The 20962-nt window shown below is 42.6% G+C and overlaps 2 protein-coding genes across 9 annotated transcripts in view; one reads left to right on the forward strand and one right to left on the reverse strand.

Annotated features, from left to right (window-relative positions):
• ZC2HC1B (zinc finger C2HC-type containing 1B) overlaps positions 1-13310 on the forward strand; it is a 46727-nt gene extending 33417 nt beyond the window's left edge. Inside the window, 4 exon segments of the mRNA XM_060283525.1 lie at positions 810-892; positions 1345-1466; positions 2265-2423; positions 11907-13310. Coding sequence (XP_060139508.1) covers positions 810-892; positions 1345-1401 — 140 coding nt within the window. The 3' untranslated portion in view covers positions 1402-1466; positions 2265-2423; positions 11907-13310.
• PLAGL1 (PLAG1 like zinc finger 1) overlaps positions 3156-20962 on the reverse strand; it is a 164638-nt gene continuing 146831 nt past the window's right edge. For 7 of the 8 annotated variants that reach the window (XM_060283274.2, XM_060283273.2, XM_060283277.2 and 4 more), the window contains 2 exons: positions 9362-9841; positions 3157-5574 (listed from right to left, as the gene is read on the reverse strand). In XM_060283274.2, coding sequence (XP_060139257.1) covers positions 4335-5574; positions 9362-9513 — 1392 coding nt within the window. In that variant the 5' untranslated portion in view covers positions 9514-9841 and the 3' untranslated portion in view covers positions 3157-4334. Of the gene's footprint in view, positions 5575-9361; positions 9842-20962 lie in introns of all 8 variants that reach the window. The other variant, XM_030853288.3, reaches the window with a different exon arrangement.

Raw genomic sequence — 20962 nt, forward strand, 5'->3', positions numbered from 1 at the left:
ACTCCTACATCTCCATACGTAGCAGTGCTGCTGGACACGAAGGAAAAGAGTCCTGTTTGGGGATTGAGTCCATCACTGTGTAAATAACGCCTGGGAGGGAAGGCATCTCATGCTTCCATAAGGCTTATCAAACCCTTTCTAGCATGAAAGCAGGCAAAGGATTGTGAAGACATGAAATACTCAGGATATATTTTGAAAGCCAGGGCAGTAGTGGGGAGAGGTGTTGAGGGTCAGCTTGTATAATTTATTTATTTTTGCTGTGTTGGGTCTGAGTTTCTGTGCGAGGGCTTTCTCTAGTTGTGGCAAGCGGGGGCCACTCTTCATCGCGGTGCGCGAGCCTCACTATCGCGGCCTCTCTTGTTGCGGAGCACAGGCTCCAGACGCGCAGGCTCAATAGTTGTGGCTCACGGGCCCAGCTGCTCTGCCGCATGGGGGATCCTCCCAGACCAGGGCTCGAACCCGTGTCCCCTGCATTAGCAGGCAGATTCTCAACCACTGCGCCACCAGGGAAGCCCAAGGGTCAGCTTGTATAAATGGTGGCCAACTGAGGTGGTGGTCCAGAGGGCCCATCCATAGGCAAGTGAAGGCCTAGGGGTGGAGGAGAGAGGGCTCCTGAGACAGTTTCTGTTTTCCTTATTATTTGGCCCAGGATGGGGACTGAGAACTTGTCTATAGCTACAAAACTAAACAAAACAAAAGAAGAATAGAGATTTTTGAATCCAGTGTGAGGATTTCGTAATCATTCCTTTTTTTCTGTTGTTGCTAATGTTTGCTTTTACATAATAACAAATCTGTTTATGTCTGCAAAGGATTAGCAGTGGACCCTGCTTCTGGAGCAAAACTCAGACAAGGATTTACTAAACCTAAAAAAAGATTAACTCCTAGAGGCCAGGTAAGAAAAAAAAAAATTAACCTCTAATCCAGGTGTTGCCGATCATCCAATGGGCAAGACAGTTACTGAGCCTTTAAGAGAATGAATCCATAGCAGGCCAGTCAGAGAGGAATTTGGGCAGATCCTGATTTGTGTTACTAAAATGTATGTTCTTGAAATTTACTCTTTTGTTAAACATATAGTTTGAAATGACGTTCAGTTTTTGCTTCTTGGATTTAACAGGAAAGGGGAACGATTTTTCATTTTGACCTGGAAGGTTACTGCCCTATCCCTTTTTCCAAACAAGGACAGTTCCCTGAGATTGACACTGAATAGGACTGCTATGAAGTTGGAGACTTTTTGATATGTGAATTGTTAAAACAATTAAAATTTTAAGAGGCGTATATTACTTAACATTCTCAATGTGGAAACAACGAAGTTCTAAAGTAAATGCCTTTTCTTTCTGCTTTCAGACTGGCTCCCTAAAAGTCCTCAGCCTGGATGGCTGTGTACCCAGGAAAGCCACCTAAGGGGAAGGATGGGGAGGCATCTGTTTACATGCCCATGATTTCTCTTGAGACATCATGTAGAACAAGTAAAAACTAGCTTCAAATTTTCTTATCTACTCCCTTCAAAATTTTCCCCCCAAATCGTTAAACAGCACATCAACCTGTATGATAATGCTTGATTTAAAGATTCATTTGAAGCTTTTTTTTTTAAGTGGACATTTAATAAGCTTTTAAAGAAAATGTTGCTTTGATATTAGAAACTTTTAGTGAAACAGTCTTCGGTGTACTAACACTATTGCTTTCTAGGAAAATCATTTTTTACCTAACTTTATTCTATATAATAGCTGTGAAATGTCAGCTTTGTTATTTGCTTCTAATGAACATTAAACTATAATTAGTAACCATTCCTATTTTAAATGTCCATCTGTATACCATGTATAATTGTCTCACACCAGTGTACACAGTTGATTTTGGGGGAACACTACAGTGGAAGGAACAGGTTACAGTAACCTTCCCACCCTGTGGAGAGGATGCTCTAAGTGGCCTCAGGCCATTTATTTATCGTGGCCAACTTGGAAGTCAACTGTTCATTTCACCACTGGTTTATGTAGCTCTGTTGGGAGGTGGTGTCCCAACTATTTTTTTCCCTTGGTCATCTTAAGGGTTAGTAAACTCTTTTTGTAGAGTCATTTATACTTAACTCTTGCTTTTTAATCTAAGAATTTTTTATCTTTTATTAAACTCAGGGAATTTTATTTAGGAGTAAGCCATCTTTTTCTAATTAGGAGAATACCGACCTACTCCCACCTGTGGTACAGCAAACATGACATCTGAAAGTCTTACAATCTGTATTTTGGGAACTAAATGCTATGTTTTATGCTCAGGTAAATCAGGTATGTGTCCTGGAATTGACTGGAGACTCGTAAGCCACATAAAAGTATTTATGGAACCTTCTGTAAATGGAATTTGGGAAGCTTGAGCTGAGGGGAGCTGCCACTCTACCACTCTCCGCTTGCTCTGAGAGACTGCCTTCCCTTGGAGAGGTAAGTGGATTTGTGAACTGAGACATCCCAGAGCAGTAGATTCCTACTGACGAGGTAACCTGTGTCCCTCTCTGTCTCATTTTCTTCCCCGCAAGTGAAACCGTAGTTTAAGGACCCACCATGTCAGTTCCACACATGCAACAGCCCGGCCCCAGGTAGCTTATCTACAATGCCTCCCACCCTTTATGGTCATCAGTATCACCTTTAAGGACTGTGAACCAGTTTCTCACATTTGGCTAATATGCTGCTTTAATGGGCGAACGAACTCAAGGTTTCCCTTTCTCTACCCACCCCCACCCTATTTCGAGGTAAAACAAGCAAAAATAAACAGTATTATGGGGGAATACTTTCTGAAGAAATCCCAATATGAAATAATTTCTAATTTGTACTAGAAATTAACAGTAAACACGATTGTAAAACGGGATCATGGTAGCCTAGCCTAGACAAAACTTTAGTAGCTAGTATTCTGACCTTATATATCAGAAATAAATTACATAGCATTCTGGAAGGATTCAGAATGTTATACAGTAATTTTTAGAACTAAGTTCTTAGCACTGTGAATTTAATGAAGCATATAAGCTCGTACCTTAAATCATAATTATTTTACTCAAAAAAAAAGGGGGGGGGGTTAGTTTCTAATAGATGCTGACTAGAGGTCAGAATAGTAGTTTCTGTAGGGGATGTAATGGCCAGGAGGGGGCATGAGGGAGCCGGCCAAGGAACTGGAACTGTTTTCTATCTCAGTGTGGATAGTTCCGCGGTGTGGTTGTATATAAAAATTAATCGAGCCACGTGCAGAATTTGTAGAGTTTATTATACGTAAGATATATCTTCATATAGAAAGCCTCTAAACACAAAAGACAAAGGAGCTTTAAAAAAAGGTTAGGTTTTATATTTTAAAAACTCATTAGATACCAAATTCAAGAGATAGATTATAGTTACATTGTAAAACGTTATCTTTTTTGAATAAAACTAATATTGACTTAAATGATGAATTTTAAAATGCATTTACTTATTGGTGATTAAAAATACTTAAGCAGAGTAGTATTTTAAGCCAGACAGAGCAAAGGAAATTCTTGTTTAATATATATATATATATATTTTTTTTTAATTCCAGTAATATTCTTAAATTCCTGTTAAAAATATAATCAATATTAAAGTCAGTAAAATGCCTTTTTTGACTGACGCCTGGATTATTTTACCGCTTAACCTGGTTACACAGTGATTTTTTTTTTTTCTGTCAGATGTAACTGACAATCAGTTTAGTCTTTAAGATAAATGAAGTGATAACTCACATTGTAGCATCCTGTGGAAAATATTCAAACTACATTTAAAATGCTTTTTCAAAATGGAGACATCTATTATTCCACAAGAAATTGTTTCTGTAAAACTATAGGTTGGCTATGGCAATAGTAACTAAACTACATCCAACCCTGAAGGTAGAAAAATCCCTGAAAAGAAATACACAGCCTAGTCATAATATGCAATATAAAGGTTATTTTCTTATTTTAAAAATTCTCCCATTTTGGAGAAATCCAAACCTTTCCATAGTTCCCTTACTAGGCAGTGCCACATAAAGTTATTTAGTTAACATTATTATGATCATGGCTTACGATTAAGTTCAATTTGACAAACACCTATATATAGCAGCCCTCGTATGGATGTCGGTTATGACAATGGTTGCAGTTCCATTAAAGAATACTTGCTTATTAAATTTGGTACAAAGCATGAATACTCAGGACAGATTGGCACAATACATGCAGTTCGAGAACTCTCTTCTCTCAAGCCAGTCATCACTGAATAAGCCATATTCCAGTCCTGCTTTCTAACTCTTTCCTTGTATCATAACTGATGTTTAAAATGCTTCTTAAAACATCTTCCAGAATAAGAACGGTACGCTTTAAAAACCAGTCATCTGAATGCATGGTGGAAATGAGGCAGGATAGCTGAACCAGTGCCAGCTGGGAAAACATGGGGGATGGGGGGCAGGGGGAGCTGGCCCAGGCTCATAGTGCTCATGGCGAGTGAGGGGTCTTGTTGCTGCTGCCCCAGACAGCTTAACCTGTGGGGCAGAGATTCCCCAGGCCCCAGGGTGAGACTGCTATTCCCAAAGGCATTTTGGGTAGCAGGAGGGGGCAGCTGCCAGAAGCCCAACAGAGGGGAAAGGTCCAAAGAGGCAGGTATTGTTAGGTTCACAGCGTCTGCAGGTAGCTCCTTGGGCAGGTTTACTTTACCAGCACCTCCCTTGGCCAGATCAAAACCTGGGTTGAGCTTGTGAGGTGACTGAGGCTCTTGCAGAGGCAAGTCCTCAAGCAAATTGGTATTGCAAAATCCTTTAGTATCCGCTTTGAGGGGCAGGCTTGCAAGTGGGGAGTATGAGGTAGAACTGGTGTTGTACTTGTGATTCTGGAGGGGTGGGGGAGGAGAGCTGGGGGATGCTACGGGGTGAAGCGGGGCCAGGAGCTCTGGCAGCGCTGGCACAGGCTGGGAGGTTTGCTCCGAGGGGCCGTGGGTGTGGCTGTGTACCTCAGCTGGCAGGCCGCTTGCAAGCCCGTTCTGTGCAGGAGCCCCTAAAGGGAAAGGAGGCAGTGGGGCGGCCTTCAGCTGGAACTGCGGAGAGAGGGAGTGGAAGGTGTTCAGAAGGTCTCCGGACTGCAGACTCTCTTTCATCAGCTCCTGTGAGTGTGTCTTCTTGGTGTGTCGCGTGAGGTGGTCTTTGCGCCCAAACCTCTGGGCACAGAACTGACACAGGAAGTCCTTGCAGCCTGTGTGGACCACCAGGTGGCGCCGCACGTCTTTCCGGGTGTAGAAGCATCTTTCGCAGTGGTCGCACTGGTGCTTCTTCTCCTTGGCTCCACTCGGGGGCTTCTCTTCCGCGTGGGCCTTGAGGTGGTCCAGCAGCACCTCCGTGCTCCCTAGCTCCAGGGCACAGACCCCGCAGGTGAGGTCGCCACTGCTGGCCGCGTGCAGGGCCAGGTGCCTCTTGTAGCCCAGCATGGTGTTGTACTTCTTCCCACACTCCTCGCACCCAAAGGCCATTTTGTTGGGGTCGTGCGTCTGGAGGTGGTTTTTCAGGTGGTCTTTGCGGTTGAAAGTCTTCTCACAATGAGCGCACTGGTGGGATTTCTGGGGCGAGTGGGTAGCCATGTGCCTAGGAGCAGAAGGAAGAAGTTCACAATAGACCCAGTGGTTTAAGAGCTGGAGAAACGTAGAGAAACAAACAGTATTAAAATGTTGATAGTAGTTTTCTCTAGGTGGTGGCATATGTGTTTTAGTTTTAAAATACTTTTCTGTATTTTCCAGATTCTACACATAAACGTTATAATAAAAAAAACAGGTACTACGTGATGCCGTTTTCACACGTGTAAAGAATATGCTTTGAGAACACATTTTCCTAATGTACACAAAGAGATTTCTAAACAAATACAAGTATACAAGCATTTTAAGATATATGATCATGAAGAAATATTTTTCAGGAAGGGGTTTAAATGACTATTCTATACTCTTAAAATTTCTGAATTTCCAGAAGTGATCCAATTTGCCTTCTACACATAACCCCATACCCCTGTCCCCCAGTGTTGTTATTTTTATGGTTTCCAATACAATTTCTGCTTGGTCTTTATTGAGACAAAAAGTTCAGGCCTTAGACATAAAACTAAAAAGTCTATCATCTTTAACCTCAGAGAAAGTGTCTAACTGGACCCAGAATGCCACCCCCACCACCTGTTCTCGGAGCGTCCGCCTCCTGCCTCCCATGAGACCTTTACGCTGAAGTCTTAGTTTCTGCCGTTTAATACTTTCCTATTGGCTATCACGTCACATGCGTGCAGCCCGTCTCCATTTCTTCAGGATCCCTCTTAGACACCTTCAGCTCACTTCCTAAAGGTCACTGGTAATTCCTTCGGCAAAGTTCAAAAGGACTTTTTCTAGAAGGACTAAGACAGTAGAGGGAAACATACACTGACTGCGGCAGGTTCTGTGAGACAGGTACAAACAGTGTTGAGGAACGGGGACAATGCAACAGGTATTTGGGGGACCTGAAGTGAGGCTGGTCTCTCCAAGTTTCACATGCATATTTAAATACATTCCTAGGTTGTCGAAAGGATTTTTCGAGGTTGCTGGAGGGCAAATAACAAACTTGATATTTAAACAGTTTTCTTTCTATTTGGTCCAGCACTAATGTTTAGGAACCCTAAAGCTCTGTTCTGGATCTTGTCCCTCTCCCCTTTTTCCTTTGTGAAGGATTTTTATCTGATTAAATTTCATTTATCACCCCTGTGTTAGATCAGTACCCAGTTAACAACTCTGGACCTGGTATTTCCTACCCACACTTTGCTGTCCTACTGCTGTCCTACCTATGAGAAAGGCTCGGGGGGACACAACTCTTACCTGAGCAATGACACTTTTCACATTCTACCAGCTACCACCCCTCTTTTTTGACTCTTTCCTCTGCCTGGCATCCAATTCTTCCTTTAATTTCCCCCTTCACCTGCTCATGCAACAGTTCCAATCTAGAACATGATCATCTTATGGCTGAAATTACTTTCACATTTTGTTTCCCTCCCTAACTTCTCCTCTTACCTCACAACCCAAGAAACCACCAGTTTCAGTCTGTCCTACAGTCACCAAGTACCACCGTCTTTGGGCGTCACCTGGACCACATCAATGATCTTAGAATTCCTCCGGGGTTAACTGCTTACACTGGGACTTCGTCTGCCTTGCCAAATCACCGTTCCTGCCCTTTGCTATCTCCATCTAACTGCTTTCATCCTTCGCTGTATTAAGTAAGTCCCATGTTCTCTTTTCTAGTTAAGCAAGTCAGTTAGTTTCTTCTTCAACCTCTGCTTATAAAATGGATCTTATGTTACAACTGAGGGACACAGGAAGGAATGCTGCCCTTTTTTAAAAAAAAAAAAGCAAAACCTAAAGCATCCTGCCCTCTCGCCACTCTTCTATCCCTTTATTGGATCGCTGCTTCAGGCCAGAGAGGCAAGAAATGTCGGGGACTGCGGCAGGGAAGGCCGTCCTTGCATGAAGTACACTGCTTCCCTCTTCTGCTTCTCTTCACACCCTTAGCTGAACAAGTCGTTTCCCTTCCTCAGCACCACCACCACCTACCTCCTAAATATTGCTTAAGACATCTTCTTCAGTGCGGTTTACCACAGTAATCCCACCTAATTCCTGTCATTCCAGTAATCTGTTAGCGCCACTGTCTTTTCCAAATATTTATCTCCTATATGTGTTTTGGTCTTTATCCATGGTTATAATATCCTCACTGTGGCTTAACTGCAGCTAACACTGCTTTTGGTGTTTGGGTAAGGATAATTACTGTGTACACATAAGAAGCGGGTTGCAAAACAGGAAGCCTTTGCAACAAAATTGGTGCATACAGTAGGCACTCAACACACTTATGGCAACTAGAGATCAGCCGACGTATAGAACACATTTGAATTTTAGGCGTGTATAGGCTTATTTTAACAAATCAGCTTATTATATTACATCATCTGTAACAGTGTTATTCTTAAGAGCCATAATTTATATCTCTCTTAATTCTTTCAAGTGCCTTCCTCCAGGGGCATTCCCAGATCTAATTATAATGTGGTTCGTGTTCATACCACTCAGATGGAAACTCTCTCCTGCTAAATTCTGACTCTTACCTATGCATTTATATGTTCGTCTGAAAGTGAAAGTTCATTTCATGAAAATTAGAGGCAAACGATGCATTTCCCTTAACCAGGTATCAAGAGGCACAGATTAGTGGCAGTTCTGTGTGTATAGCTCTGAAGGTACCATATATTCAATACATAACACACACAGCATTTATTGTCAATCAGCCTACTGTGTGACTTACTGATTTTGAGTATATATTATACGCAAATATAATATAAAAATCCTTTACAGGCAGAAAACTACATCTCATATTCATTTCCCTCAGGGAAGTGAGTACCTAATAGGCACTCAAGAAATACTGATAATTCAGACTAAATGTACTATATCTAAAAAAGGACCTATCTCCTAAAAGAGTAGTTTTTACCCTCTGTCATATCATGGATACCTTTGAAAATCTGATTAAATGCACATACTTAACATCTGTATACCCAACAGAATTCCACTTGTTAGGGTGGCTTTTAGAGCCAAGTTGAGAAACTGCTCCAAAAGCCAACGCTCGGAGAGGAACCCGCCCCCCTCCATGCTTACTCTCAGAACCTAGACAAGCTCTCCGTATTTCATACCTGGACTGTTAACAACAGACTGCAAATCAGTCTACAGGCCTCTTCCCTCTTCTCCAGATTACTACCATAGCCATCTTTCTAACACCCTGACCAAATCATGTTTTTCAGTTCTTAGACTTACCAGAAGAAAACAAACCCTTTAGGACAGCAGACAAGGCCTGTTTTGAGCTGCTTCCTTCTCCCCTACACTTTGGGCCTCACCTCCATTCTCATCCGCCGCTACCCTCTGTGCACGTGTGCTTCAAGGACAAGGCTTAGGGCTTTCCCAGAACCTCCTTCCTCACTGTCTGCCTCCCATTCATTCTTTAGATCACAGCTAAAGACTGTACCTTTCTGAGGAGCCTCCCCAGGTCTCATCAAGCAGTGGAGAACAACTTCCGCCACCTGCATAGCTCTGTCAAAGCCCTTAGATCACATTTTAATGGTGTTTGCATGACTATCTCCCCAGCCATGTGTCTTCTCATCTTTCTGTCCTTAGGCCTGGCTTATTGCAGGAACACAAGAAATATTTGTTGAAAAAGTGAACTGGACACTGCAAAGCACAACTGTCATACAAAAACTATAGTAATCACTGGAGGTACAGCCATAAAGGCTAAAATGCATCCACATTCTGCATCCCTTTTCCCCTGCAGTGTTTGGTCTGAGGGCTAGCAAAGCCTTTTAAAGGTATGTGTAAAAGTACATACCTTTTCTAAAGCCTCTCACCTCATTAATTTATATCTGGAAATGAAGGCTTTGCCACAGTCTGGCTGCAAGCACTTGTAAGGTCGCTCCCTGGAGTGGGAATAATTGTGGATAGTGAACTTCTCCAGGGTGAGGAACGTCTTGCCACATAATTGGCAGGGGTAGGTGGCCATGGGCTTTGTCTCTCACACCTTCCTTTTCAGATGCGCTGACCAAATGCTGTGCCATTTAAGTACAAATAGAAGGACGGTGCTGAGCACATCAGCAGAGCCACAGCAGCTGACCGCCAGGCCAGGGGGGAGGCAGCGTTGTGGTCCCGGACCTGGTTCTACCCAGACATGGGCCTCTCAGTTACCACTATCTCTGCTTCCTGCTTCCCACATCCCAGTTTCCACGCAGTCTCAGGTTGAGAGGAGCAAGTCTGAGGCATGGATGAGGTTCCAGAGCGGAAAGGCAATCGGCATCACTAGAGCTGGGGCACGTCCTGGACCACCAAACTGTCTGTGGAGAGAAGGGGAACAGTTTCCTTGCATTTCATCTGAAAACAATGCTGCTCCTCCCCCACCAGTTCAGCATCAACTCCCCAGAATCAACGTGTTCCTTTAAATGGCTTGAACGCAGCACAACTCTGCATCCTCCTGTGTGCTTTAAGAGGTCCTTCTGCATATAAGTCCACCTGTCTGTGCTTCTCCTGGGTAGCAGGAGTCAAGCGCACAGTGTTTTGACGGTAGATGAAGCGCACTTTCCCTTGTGATAGAGACGGCTATTTCCATAGAGTCGGTATTATCGACTTCAAACCATGATTTCGGGTCATTGCGAAGTTCAGTCTGCCAATTCAAAGAAAAAACAAAAAAACCTCCCCAGTGTGTTCAAGTGTTTTACTGGTACAGAAAAAAAAAAAAAAAAATCATCCCTGCTTATTCAAACCATGGGCCAGTCCTCTTCACTCACTGTTGGCAGAACATAAGTTGTTTATCACACCTGTTTAAACCTCCAGGGATGAGCCGAAATAATCTGTATACATATAAGTTAATTTGTTTGTGAGGTTCCTGTGCAGGACTCAAGTCTACGATGTAAACAAAGTGGGAATAAAGCTAGTTTAGTTCACTGATGCGGTACCTTCAGAGGGGAGACGAGAGATTCCCACAGAGACAAAGGGACAGCTCGGGCAGAGCTCAGAGCACATTAGATGTGCAGGCACCATCCTCCAGGAAACTGTTCTACTCTTCTTTTCCCCTTTCGTTTATGGGGACATTTCCTCATTCCCCAGCCCCAGCCTGGGGGACCAGCTACCTGTTGGAAGGCCACTCCTAGGAGGTGGGCTTGCCGCCTCAACCTGCCTCAAATCCCAGTTATTAGCACCCTTCCAACCCAGGCAGATCACCCAAATCCAGGCTCTTCTTCTACCAACAGACCATCATTTGGAAGCCTTAAGAGTCCAAAGCAGCATCATGAACAACACAGTAAAGGCCTGGCTACCTAGAATCCTGTGCTATTCTAGACAGAGTTAATCCTCAGGCAATGGACATTAACCTTTCAAGTGCCAATATTTAAAAAAAAAAAAAAAAAAAGATAGCATACTGTATGCTTACATTAAACACACTGGAGTAGCTTTTGTACCCAGGCCAGCTTTTTCTGAACTTTGTCAAGTGAGCAGGGCACTCATGGCAACCAATCCCAGCAGGTCTTCAAGGCGTCTATTCCCTGCAGTCATTCATTTATTGCCAACTCCTTTAGAGCTGCTCTTTACTGTTAAAAGTTAATTTTTACTTACCTTTGTAGTTACTTTCAGATCAGAAAGTTGGAGTCTAGCTAGATGGAATTTTACTATTATAATAGTTCAAGCATCTTTAAACGTATCAGCACCTAGCACATGCAACATAGACAAACACATTCCTTTTTTAAGAGGCAAAAAGTGCAGGAAACTTCTTGTGTTCCTCATCAGCTAGCTCGGGTTTTTTTAGTGTCTGGTCAGAGTTCACAAGGAGCCAGCACCAGGCAGACACCCCTCACCATCCTGCCCCACCTGCTTGGAACCTTCAGAGCTGACGTGTGCACTTTGACCTGAAGCTTCAAGCACTGATCCAAAGCCGGGGACACCGGCGTTCTCAGCTAGCATCTTGGCACCAAACCTCCCTTCTGATGGCGACACACACAAATGGGTGTGTTATTCCTCTGTGACCAAATGTGACTTGAACTGAGCCCCTGTCCCAGCTCTGTCCAAACCCCTCTCCCCCAGCTCCTTGCTCCTGCAGCGTCTGCCAGCTCACCTCGCTGCCCGGCCTCGAGGCATCTCTACCACCCTGGCCACAAAGTAATTCCTTCCAGGAATTCTACCCTGTGTGGCCGAGTTTTTGCTGCCAGGACTCATGGTGTGTCCTACTTCTCATCCAGCCTAAGTCTGGCTATAATACTGGCCCAGCTATAAAGGCATAGAATTTATCATCATCATTAAATATACTCATTCACTGGAAATTGCTGTGTTTTTTCCAGGTCTATTTTAAGAGATTAAAATGTACACACAATATGAAGTTTGAAATTCATTTTTTTCTTGTTCTCTTTATAGCTGAACTCAGAATAGCGCTAGTCACTCAGAAGGAGCTGGTCTGGCTTCTCACCTACACCGATCCCCTGCATGTATGCTTTAAACGCATTCTCCCCAGCTGCTGCTTTATGAGAGATGACCAGTGTCCAACAGAACTTTCTCTGACGGAAATGGATGGCTATCAAAATGTGATACCGAGAAACAAAATTTTCTTATTTAAGTAGCCACAGGAGGCTAGTGGCTGCTGTACTGGAAGACACAGGCATTCTCAGTTTCACTGTCAAAAGAGACGAAGGCAAGGCTACCCTTTCCTTCAGGCACAGCTATGCCGCTCATTTGCCCTCAGGCGTTTCCCTGAAGCACAAAAGGTATTTATGTAGATCCAGTCATTTGTTTTATGAATACAGTAGAAAGATTCCCTACTTCAAATTCCAGCTCACCCCTTTGTTAGCTGTCCTGAGTTTCAGTTTGTGTTATCTATCTGATGCATGTAAATGAGCTGGTAGGGACAACCAACTGAAACAAGATGGATCTGAAAGTACCCTGTAATCTAAAAACACCACACAAATACACGGTAGCATTTATAAACACTGGGATTAAAAGCAGAAACCATCAGCTGCAAACTGGCACATGGTTCTAACCACTGAGCTATGGATATAACAGAAAAGAGACACACGTTCTCTCCTATGTATGCTTCATAGTGGGAGGACCCAGTAGCCTGGATAATACACATGCTCAACACACACAGGACATACGAGGTTGCAAGTAAAAACTGGCCCGAGCTCATTGTTTCTCAACAGATACCAACTTTGATTGCTCACCAACGCACCAAGCATACAAAGGAAAAACAAGATTTATTCAAGAAAAAAGTACCTGCCTTTAGCACTGAATGAAGTTTTCCCAGATGCACTTTCCAGCCACTTCCCTAGATTCAGAAGTCCAACAAGCTGTAGACCTCATTACCTTTCCCTCTCGGGCCTTCAAAGACGGTGGGTATATAATCAAGGCGTTTTAGACATGGCCATACTGTATTTAAATGTGAGACATTTCCTCCAACTCTTTCCCCATTAAACTTGCAAAGAACAACAACAAAACATTAAGTCACTTAAGCATTTTTGTACTTATTAAACTTATTGCATTAATGCCTTTGCCAAGACTGTTATCTTTCTGAGTTTTGGTCTCTGTGTTAAATACACCTAGTCCAACCCTAAGTGCAAAATTGGTCCTCAGATGTTGAACTGAATGAATTTATAATAGTAAACATTCCTCAGTTTCTTCAGGAAGGCTTTCTTTAATGATGAACTCAAATTCACAACTAGTTATAACATTTCATTCACCATAACTCTGTATTTCATTAATATGGATCTTCAAATATAAATATTTGCACTGTTTTCATGATACAATCACAAACTATTATAAACACAGTCTTCCCAACAGATTATAAATTCATCGTGGCTGAGGATCAAAGCCCAGCTATTTTTAAAAAATAAACTGTGTGGATACTACAGCATCTCCCATCACCATGTACTTGACCAGTACTGGCTGGCTGCTGCTGATTCCAATCTTTGGTTGAAACCTGATGAGCTCTCTGGCCACCACGCCCTTCAAACAGACTTGTGATTAACTTTCTATTATTTGGCAAACCTCCAACAGTCCTAACGGAGAACTAACAAAGGGATGGTCCTGATGATAGTCCGCTCTGTAACTTGACATGCAGATTGCATTTGAGTCTTAAATACGGTAATAGTTCAACACCTGTCACCCTGGAAAGATAGTAAGTCTTCCCCCAAAACATCTCAGGACATAATTTTCAATCCCCTTGATTCTAAAAATACTGAGTGAGTGATACAGATCTGCCAGTATGCCAAAGAAGGCTTGTGCCATCTGCTTCATTCTGTTCATGCTGATTATTTTGGGGATGAGAGAGCATCAGATTGGAATAAGAACATATATATATGGCAACAGCCAGGAAGGACTGTGTTCCCTGAGGGCTGATGGTATATGACGGCGGAGGGAGAGGTCAGGGCACAAGTGTAGTTCCAGGACGTCCCCAGTGCTGCGTAACACAATCAGCTAATGGGAGACAAATGTTTTACAACATTCTCAAAATAAACTATGACTTCTGGCTTCTATTTCCATTGTCCCCAGTGACACGATGCAAGGCCCATTTCTGAGAGGAAACTGAATTTCCATTTTTAGTCTCGCAACATGGGAACTCTTAAGTTCTTTTCTTGACTCCATTCATCACTCCTTGTGGACAAGAAGGTTCTACTCCGGACTTTTCTCTCTCCTAGTCCTGAAATCTGGGATTGCTTTCATAGACATGTATTAAGGCCAGTTTTAAAAGGGCCTCTAATAAGCTGTTTCTTCTTACACTCACAAAATATGAAAGAGCCAATCATGGAGCAGGGCAGGTGGAAATGCATTGTTTATTTGGCTCCAGGAGGCTCCTAGAGAGGGCGCTCCCCTCAATATTTGAAGGACTCTGATAGCAAGTCTCTATCATCTATGAAAAAACCATCCAGAAACATCAGCTGGAGGAAGAAGCTACTCAGAACCTCCAGGTGGTTGCTACTTCTTGTTTTTCATTATGCGCATGCATTGTAAAACTTGTTAGGTGTTGTATCTGAGCAAGCATGGTGTTAGAAGAGTTGGGGCTCATTATATGTCTCATCAGCGAAAGAGGAGCTCTTGGGGCTGGATTAGTAACCTGGTTGAGGATTACAGATGTGAAGCTTGACGAGTACCCTACCAGATGGCTGTGGCTGGGTTTTCAACCTTAACTGAGAACAGGGGTTCGTAAGTGGGGCCCATGGCTGAGAATTCTCAAAAATTCTGTGCAAAATTAGGAGGCATGTGTATTAGAGTTCTTAAGAGGAGAGGGACCATAGCTTTCTTCAGATTTTCTAAGGAGCTCTAGATTTAAACAGGTTAAAGGACACTGACTTAGATGAAAAAAGGGAAAATCCCTCTTGGTGCTATCAATTCAGTTTCACTTTTCACAAAGTCACTGATATTTCCTAAGCGATGGACCATATATTTGGTGCCTCAGTCACTGCATTTTATCAGGTTAAAGTAAAAAAAAGGGGGGGGGGGAGCGGGGGTCTATAATAATTTTCTTTGGAAATTCAAGCAATAAACAACTTCTACAAATTTCGTTTCAAACGTGGGTAATGATGATAATTAATAGATTCTATCATCTAAAACAGGGCTACCTTTTGACTAGAGGGAAGGTTGCCCTCAAAATCATAGGGATTCATTTGTCAGCATCTTTAAAAATCTTTTATTAAAGTGTGTGTGTGTGTGTGTGTGTGTGTGTGTGTGTGTGTGTGTGTGTGTGTGTGTGTGTGTGTGTGTGTGTGTGTGTGTGTGTGTGTGTGTGTGTGTGTGTGTGTGTGTGTGTGTGTGTGTGTGTGTGTCCTGAATAAAGTACTAAGATACTATCATTAAAATCCGTAACACCTGAGCTGACATACCACTTGGAAGAAGGCTCTTGCCTAGGATGAACTCTCAGGCTGGATCCCCAAAGCCTGTCACCCCACTCTGTCTGCAGACCTCTCTCCCACAGTGGCCCAAAGGCAACCACAGCTGCAGATCCATCTACTTGGTATTTCCTTAACGTGCCACCTTCTCTCACGCTTCTGTGTTTTCCACACTATGCTATGCTCCTTCCTGGACTATCTCGCCACCCCTTGTCTACCTGGCCAACTCCTACTTTCCTTGTCACTCCCAGGCAGAGGAATGAGCTCCTTTTCCACCTGGTGAGATGGTGAAACGGGGAGCCCACCAAGAAAGCGACTGGAACGGTCCAGGTGAGCCTGCAGGGGCTTGGGCTAAGGTGGTCGTGGTGGAGATAAAACAGAGCACTGAAAACCACGGCTCAGTTAGCAAGGGAAGATTGGTTTGGTGAGAAACTGCTTCCACAAAGGGTTCTTCTGTGTGCCCTCCAAAACTATTTATTCAACACCGGGTAGACATCTCCACTTTAATATGTTTGAAACAATTTGCTTTCAGTGGTGGGAAGCATCGGCTGCCCGCCCCCGGTTCTGCTCTGGAGGGCGCCATGCACAGCAAGCCCCTGCCTCCCCAGCCTGCCAAGCAGTCAGGTTTGCAGCCTACTGACTCTTTTAAACTGTCACCTTGAGAGGTTTTATTGTGTTAACCCAGTGACTAAGCTCTTATTTTCTTAGAAACAAGGCTGAAGATAAGAAAGCTGAAGTGAACTGTTTACCTAATACCTAGAGAGAAAATTACACCACAGCTTTAGAACATCAAATCTATGCATTAGACTTAGAAAAAACGAAAAAGGACGGGGTGCTAACCTTCTCTTCACAAACAGTATGAGTTATATCTAGTTAAAGATGGTACACTGAATAAAAGTATGTAGCCCCAGTCTCTCCTGAAACTCTACTAAAACAATATTAATGAGATTTTTTCAAAAACACAACCTAAGATAACAGGAAAGGAGAAAACTGCAACAAACTTTTGGAAGCTGGAAAGCAGGTAAACAAGCAGTAACTGACTTAGCCGTCCTAAGAAAGCGGTATTCTAAGCCAGTAATGAAAAGCTATGAAGCAACCTGATTCACCCCGCAGAACCCATCAAGTCTCAAAGTTGGGCACTAGGTACTTCTGGAAGTGGGGATAAGAGTGGGTATAGAAACAGAGAGAGTGGTTGAAAGTCTGTCAGTGCGTTCAGCCCTCTGACCCCCTCCCGAAAGAGGGTATGAGAAGGGGTCCTATGCTGAAACAGGGTGAATTAAGTAGAAGTTTGCATACTTCCCCTATTCGCCTATCAGAACAAAGGCGACCAGGCCTATTATACTCTCCAGGACAGGAGACTGAAAGAGTCTTCTCTGGGAAAGCTGACTAGCCCAAGAGAAAAGAGCTAACGACAAGGACAAATGGCAGTCCTGAAGGGTTTACCCATATTCCCCTACAACGAAGCCCTTGTTGACAAGCCCTATCTAAGTACACAAAGCTTCCATCAGCTTTTCTATGGCTCCACTCACGAGTCAGCAGGCCTCCAAGGATCACCAGAAATCAGAAGCAAGCATCTATTAGGAAAAACCGACACAGAACAAACAGAAAAAGGCAGCTAGGCTAATGAAGAAGAAAAAAGACTATGGAGAAAACTTCAGAAACAACTGTCATTAATATCCTAGAGAGAACAGAGATATCCCCAAAGGAACTGGAGTTTTAAAAAAGAAAACAACAAACTACAACAAGGACAGTGACAAGTGCAAGACCCCAGGCGCAGGCATTTGAGTCAAACTTGCTGGGGGAGCATCTGAGAATCTGCAATTTTAATAAACTCCCCTGATGACTCTTAGGCACCTTTATGTTTGCCAATGTGGCTTCTTTTGAGGGTACTGCTATTTTTACATCTTTGTTAGTCCTAATGCTCACTAGTGATTAGCACCATGAAGCAACCTTTTATGACCCAGAGACTAATTAACAGTAGACCATCCATAGGTCAAATTGTTAAAATGTGCATCATTAGACTAAGAAACAGGAATTTAATTTTTTAAATTAAATTTTTAATTTAAATTTTTTTAATTTAATTTTTAAGTTAATAAGACAGTTTACTATCTTTGTCATATGAAAAAGGTGCCTATTATCACTTTCTTATTAAACATTTGTACTAGAAGTTGTGGTCGAAACAATAAAGCAATAAAAAGACTTAAAATTGGAATGGAATAAATCTTTTGCCATTCACAGATGACTATATAGAAAACTCCAAAGAATCCACACATAGAATATGAGAATTAGAAAGTCTGACAAGGTATTTGGTTACAAAAATCAAAATACAAAATCGACTGCATTTTTAAATGCCAGCAAACAGAAATATAATTTAAAATTAATTAGCCACAAAGCAAAGATAGCTAGGAATAAATCTAACCAAAGACAAACAAGATATTTATGGAGAAACTATAAAACTATACCGAAAGACAAAAGAAAACCTAAATAAATGGAGAAATATACCATGTTCATGAATAGGGAAATACAGATAGAATTACTGTAATATTGGCAGTTCTCTTCATATTGATATACTGATTCACTGAAGTTCTAATAAAAATTCAACAAGGTTCTTTGTTGGAACTTGACAAGATCATTCTAAAATTTTATATGGAAGAGGAAAAGTCAAGAATAGCCAAGACTTTCTCCACTCAGCTGGCTCATTCTCATCATCATACAAACAGACCAAAGAAGAAAAGGCAAAAGATAACAGATAAAAACTTTTATAAAAAAAAGGTACAGGGCTTCCCTGGTGGCGCAGTGGTTGAGAGTCCGCCTGCCGATGCAGGGGACACGGGTTCATGCCGCGGTCCGGGAAGATCCCACATGCCCCGGAGCGGCTGGGCCCGTGAGCCATGGCCACTGAGCCTGCGCGTCCGGAGCCTGTGCTCCGCAACGGGAGAGGCCACAACAGTGAGAGGCCCGCGTACCGCAAAAAAAAAAAAAAAAAAAAAAAAATACAGTAATTACGGCAGTATGATATAGGCACAGGATTAGACTAGTGGACCAATGGAGTAGAATGAATAGCCGAGAAACAGACCCACTTTTGTATGGAAACTTAATATACGACAGGGCTGGCACTGCAATCATTGGGGAAAGAATGGACTACTTAATAATTGGCTATCCATATGGAAAATAAGGAAACTGGATTCCTACCATACATCATATAGGAAATTAATTCCAGACAGATTACAGGCTTAATGTTTAAAACAAAACTTTACACCTTTAAAACCTTTAAACCTTTAGGCAAGAACGAAAAACTTAAAAAGTATTTCACAGAAGGGGAAACCCATGTAGCCAATAAACAAATGAAAATATGTACAGTTTTATCCAGGTTAGATCTCTTGCTCCACCATTAAAATCACTTCCCATGTACATTTTACTCTGTGGGCCTTCCCCCTTCTTGACTGGCAAAACTTCAATCCTGGTTAATTTATTTAATCCCCACCCCTATTCCCTGGCACTCCTTATGCCTCCATTCCCTGCCTCTTTTTTTTTTTTTCCTTGTGTCATGCATTTACATCTGACACTTTTTGTTTTATTTCTTAACACCCCCCTCCCCAACTAGATTGGCAAAAATTAGAAAGTCAGGCAAAACCAAGTAATGCCCAGTGGAAGGGAAAGAGGTAGTATACAAGCCTGGAGTCAGGACGTGTACATTCTAAGATGCTCCTCCTTAAGAACTAAGATATGATGCAATTAAATTGCTCTATAAAGACTTATGCATGAAAAAAAGTGAAAACAATCATTGAAACTCAAGATGGATAAGATATATGGTTGTCGAAGGAATAACTATCTCTTGCTTGGGAGATCAGGAGAAGTTTCACGGAGAAGCCAAAGTTTAAGCTGAGCCAGCAAGTTTACCTGGTGTTCGAGGGGGAGGTGGTCTACTGCAGGCCAGGGGAATGAATCAACACAGGGTACTAGAAAATAAGTACTTCAGTATGACTGGATATGGATGTAAACATGGGGGTACCATGGACAAACAGGCTGGAGAGAGACAGACCAAATCGTAAAGCGCCAGTGATGTACTGCTCTACTGCACTAGGAGAAGGTGGCCTTTTTGTTGTAATATTTTAGCAGGCTGACTAACATATTTAGTCAAGGGTAGCCACTAACTCTGGGTTTATGTGGAGGTAGAGTGAGGTGGGGAGAGAAGTAGAAACAGGTAGAAAGATGCCAACAAAACACTGTCTCAACAGGAGTAGGAGGCATTCCTGCTGAGTGATGGAAAAGGCATAACAAGCACAGGAATCTAAGCCTCAAAGAAGCCACAGAAGACCAAGAGGAGGCAAAGTACAAGGGGCAGGGATCCCAGGACCAGTGACCAGGGGAGCCAGGCAACAGGAACCCACTACAGTAGGCGCCCCTTATCCACAGCGAATATGTTCCAAGACCCCCAGTGGATGCCTGAAACCACAGATATTACCAAACTGTACATATGCTATGTCTTTTCTTATACATGCGTACTTAGGATAAAGTTTAATTTAGAAATTAGATTAATTAGATTAACAACAAGAACAAAATAGAACAATTATTACAAACACTGTAACAAAAGTTATATGAATGTGGTTTCTCTCTCAAAATATCTTTTTTTTCCAAAATATCTTATTGTACAAATTTAATGCCTTTTCTGCGCCTCAACTAAGCGCTTATCGCGAACCGTGGCCGTAACATTTGCGGTTTCAGGTGAGACAGCAAAACTAGCACAAATTTCTCTTTCCTTCTGCCCAATTTCACAGATAGAAGATTCCTTCTTACTGTAGATCTTAGCAACCTCGACATATGATTTTTCTCCTTATTAAGTTGATAAGTTTCATCTTTTCCCTTAAAGGAAGCACTTTACGGCTGCTCTTTGGCTCATCCAAATTGACGGCATCACCACTCTTGTGCTTATTAAGTAAAATAAGGGTTATTTGAACACATGCACTGTGATACCGACAGTGGGTCTGATAACTGAGCCAGCTACTAAGTGACCAACAGGCAGGATATGCTGGATGAAGGGATGACTCACGTCCCGAGTGGGATGGAACGGGCCGGCATGAGATTTCATCATGCTACTCAGAATGGTGCACGATTTAAAATTTGTGAATTATTTCTGGAATTTTCCATTTAATATTTTTGCACCGTGGGTAACTGAAACCATGGAAAGTGAAATCTCAGATAAGGAGGGACTACTGTAGTTAAATTAGGACTTAGAAAATGGTAGAGGAAACAGGGGACAGTGACGGTGGAGAGGGAAAGAAATGTCAAGCCCCAGAAGAAAAACCTAGCAGAACACAGGAGTTCGGAGTTCAGTTTCAGAGGTATTGAATTTAATGGTGCCTAAGGGGCATTCAGACCAGCCAGGAGACTTCCACATGGAGGAGGCCCTGAGGTCGTCTCCCAGGCTAAATAATAGCGAATAATACCCTTGCCTGCAGGAAAGTGGATACCATTCTGAATCTGACTTCTGTAAGTGACTTTATAAATTACTCTGGGCTCTGTGTATGTGGGTGGCTTCAGATCGTCAGTAAGGGCACATGATCAGCCTTGGTCACCAGTGTCTGCGCTCCCCAA

Source organism: Globicephala melas, chromosome 14 (genome assembly GCF_963455315.2).
Source record: "Globicephala melas chromosome 14, mGloMel1.2, whole genome shotgun sequence".
Taxonomy (NCBI): domain Eukaryota; kingdom Metazoa; phylum Chordata; class Mammalia; order Artiodactyla; family Delphinidae; genus Globicephala; species Globicephala melas.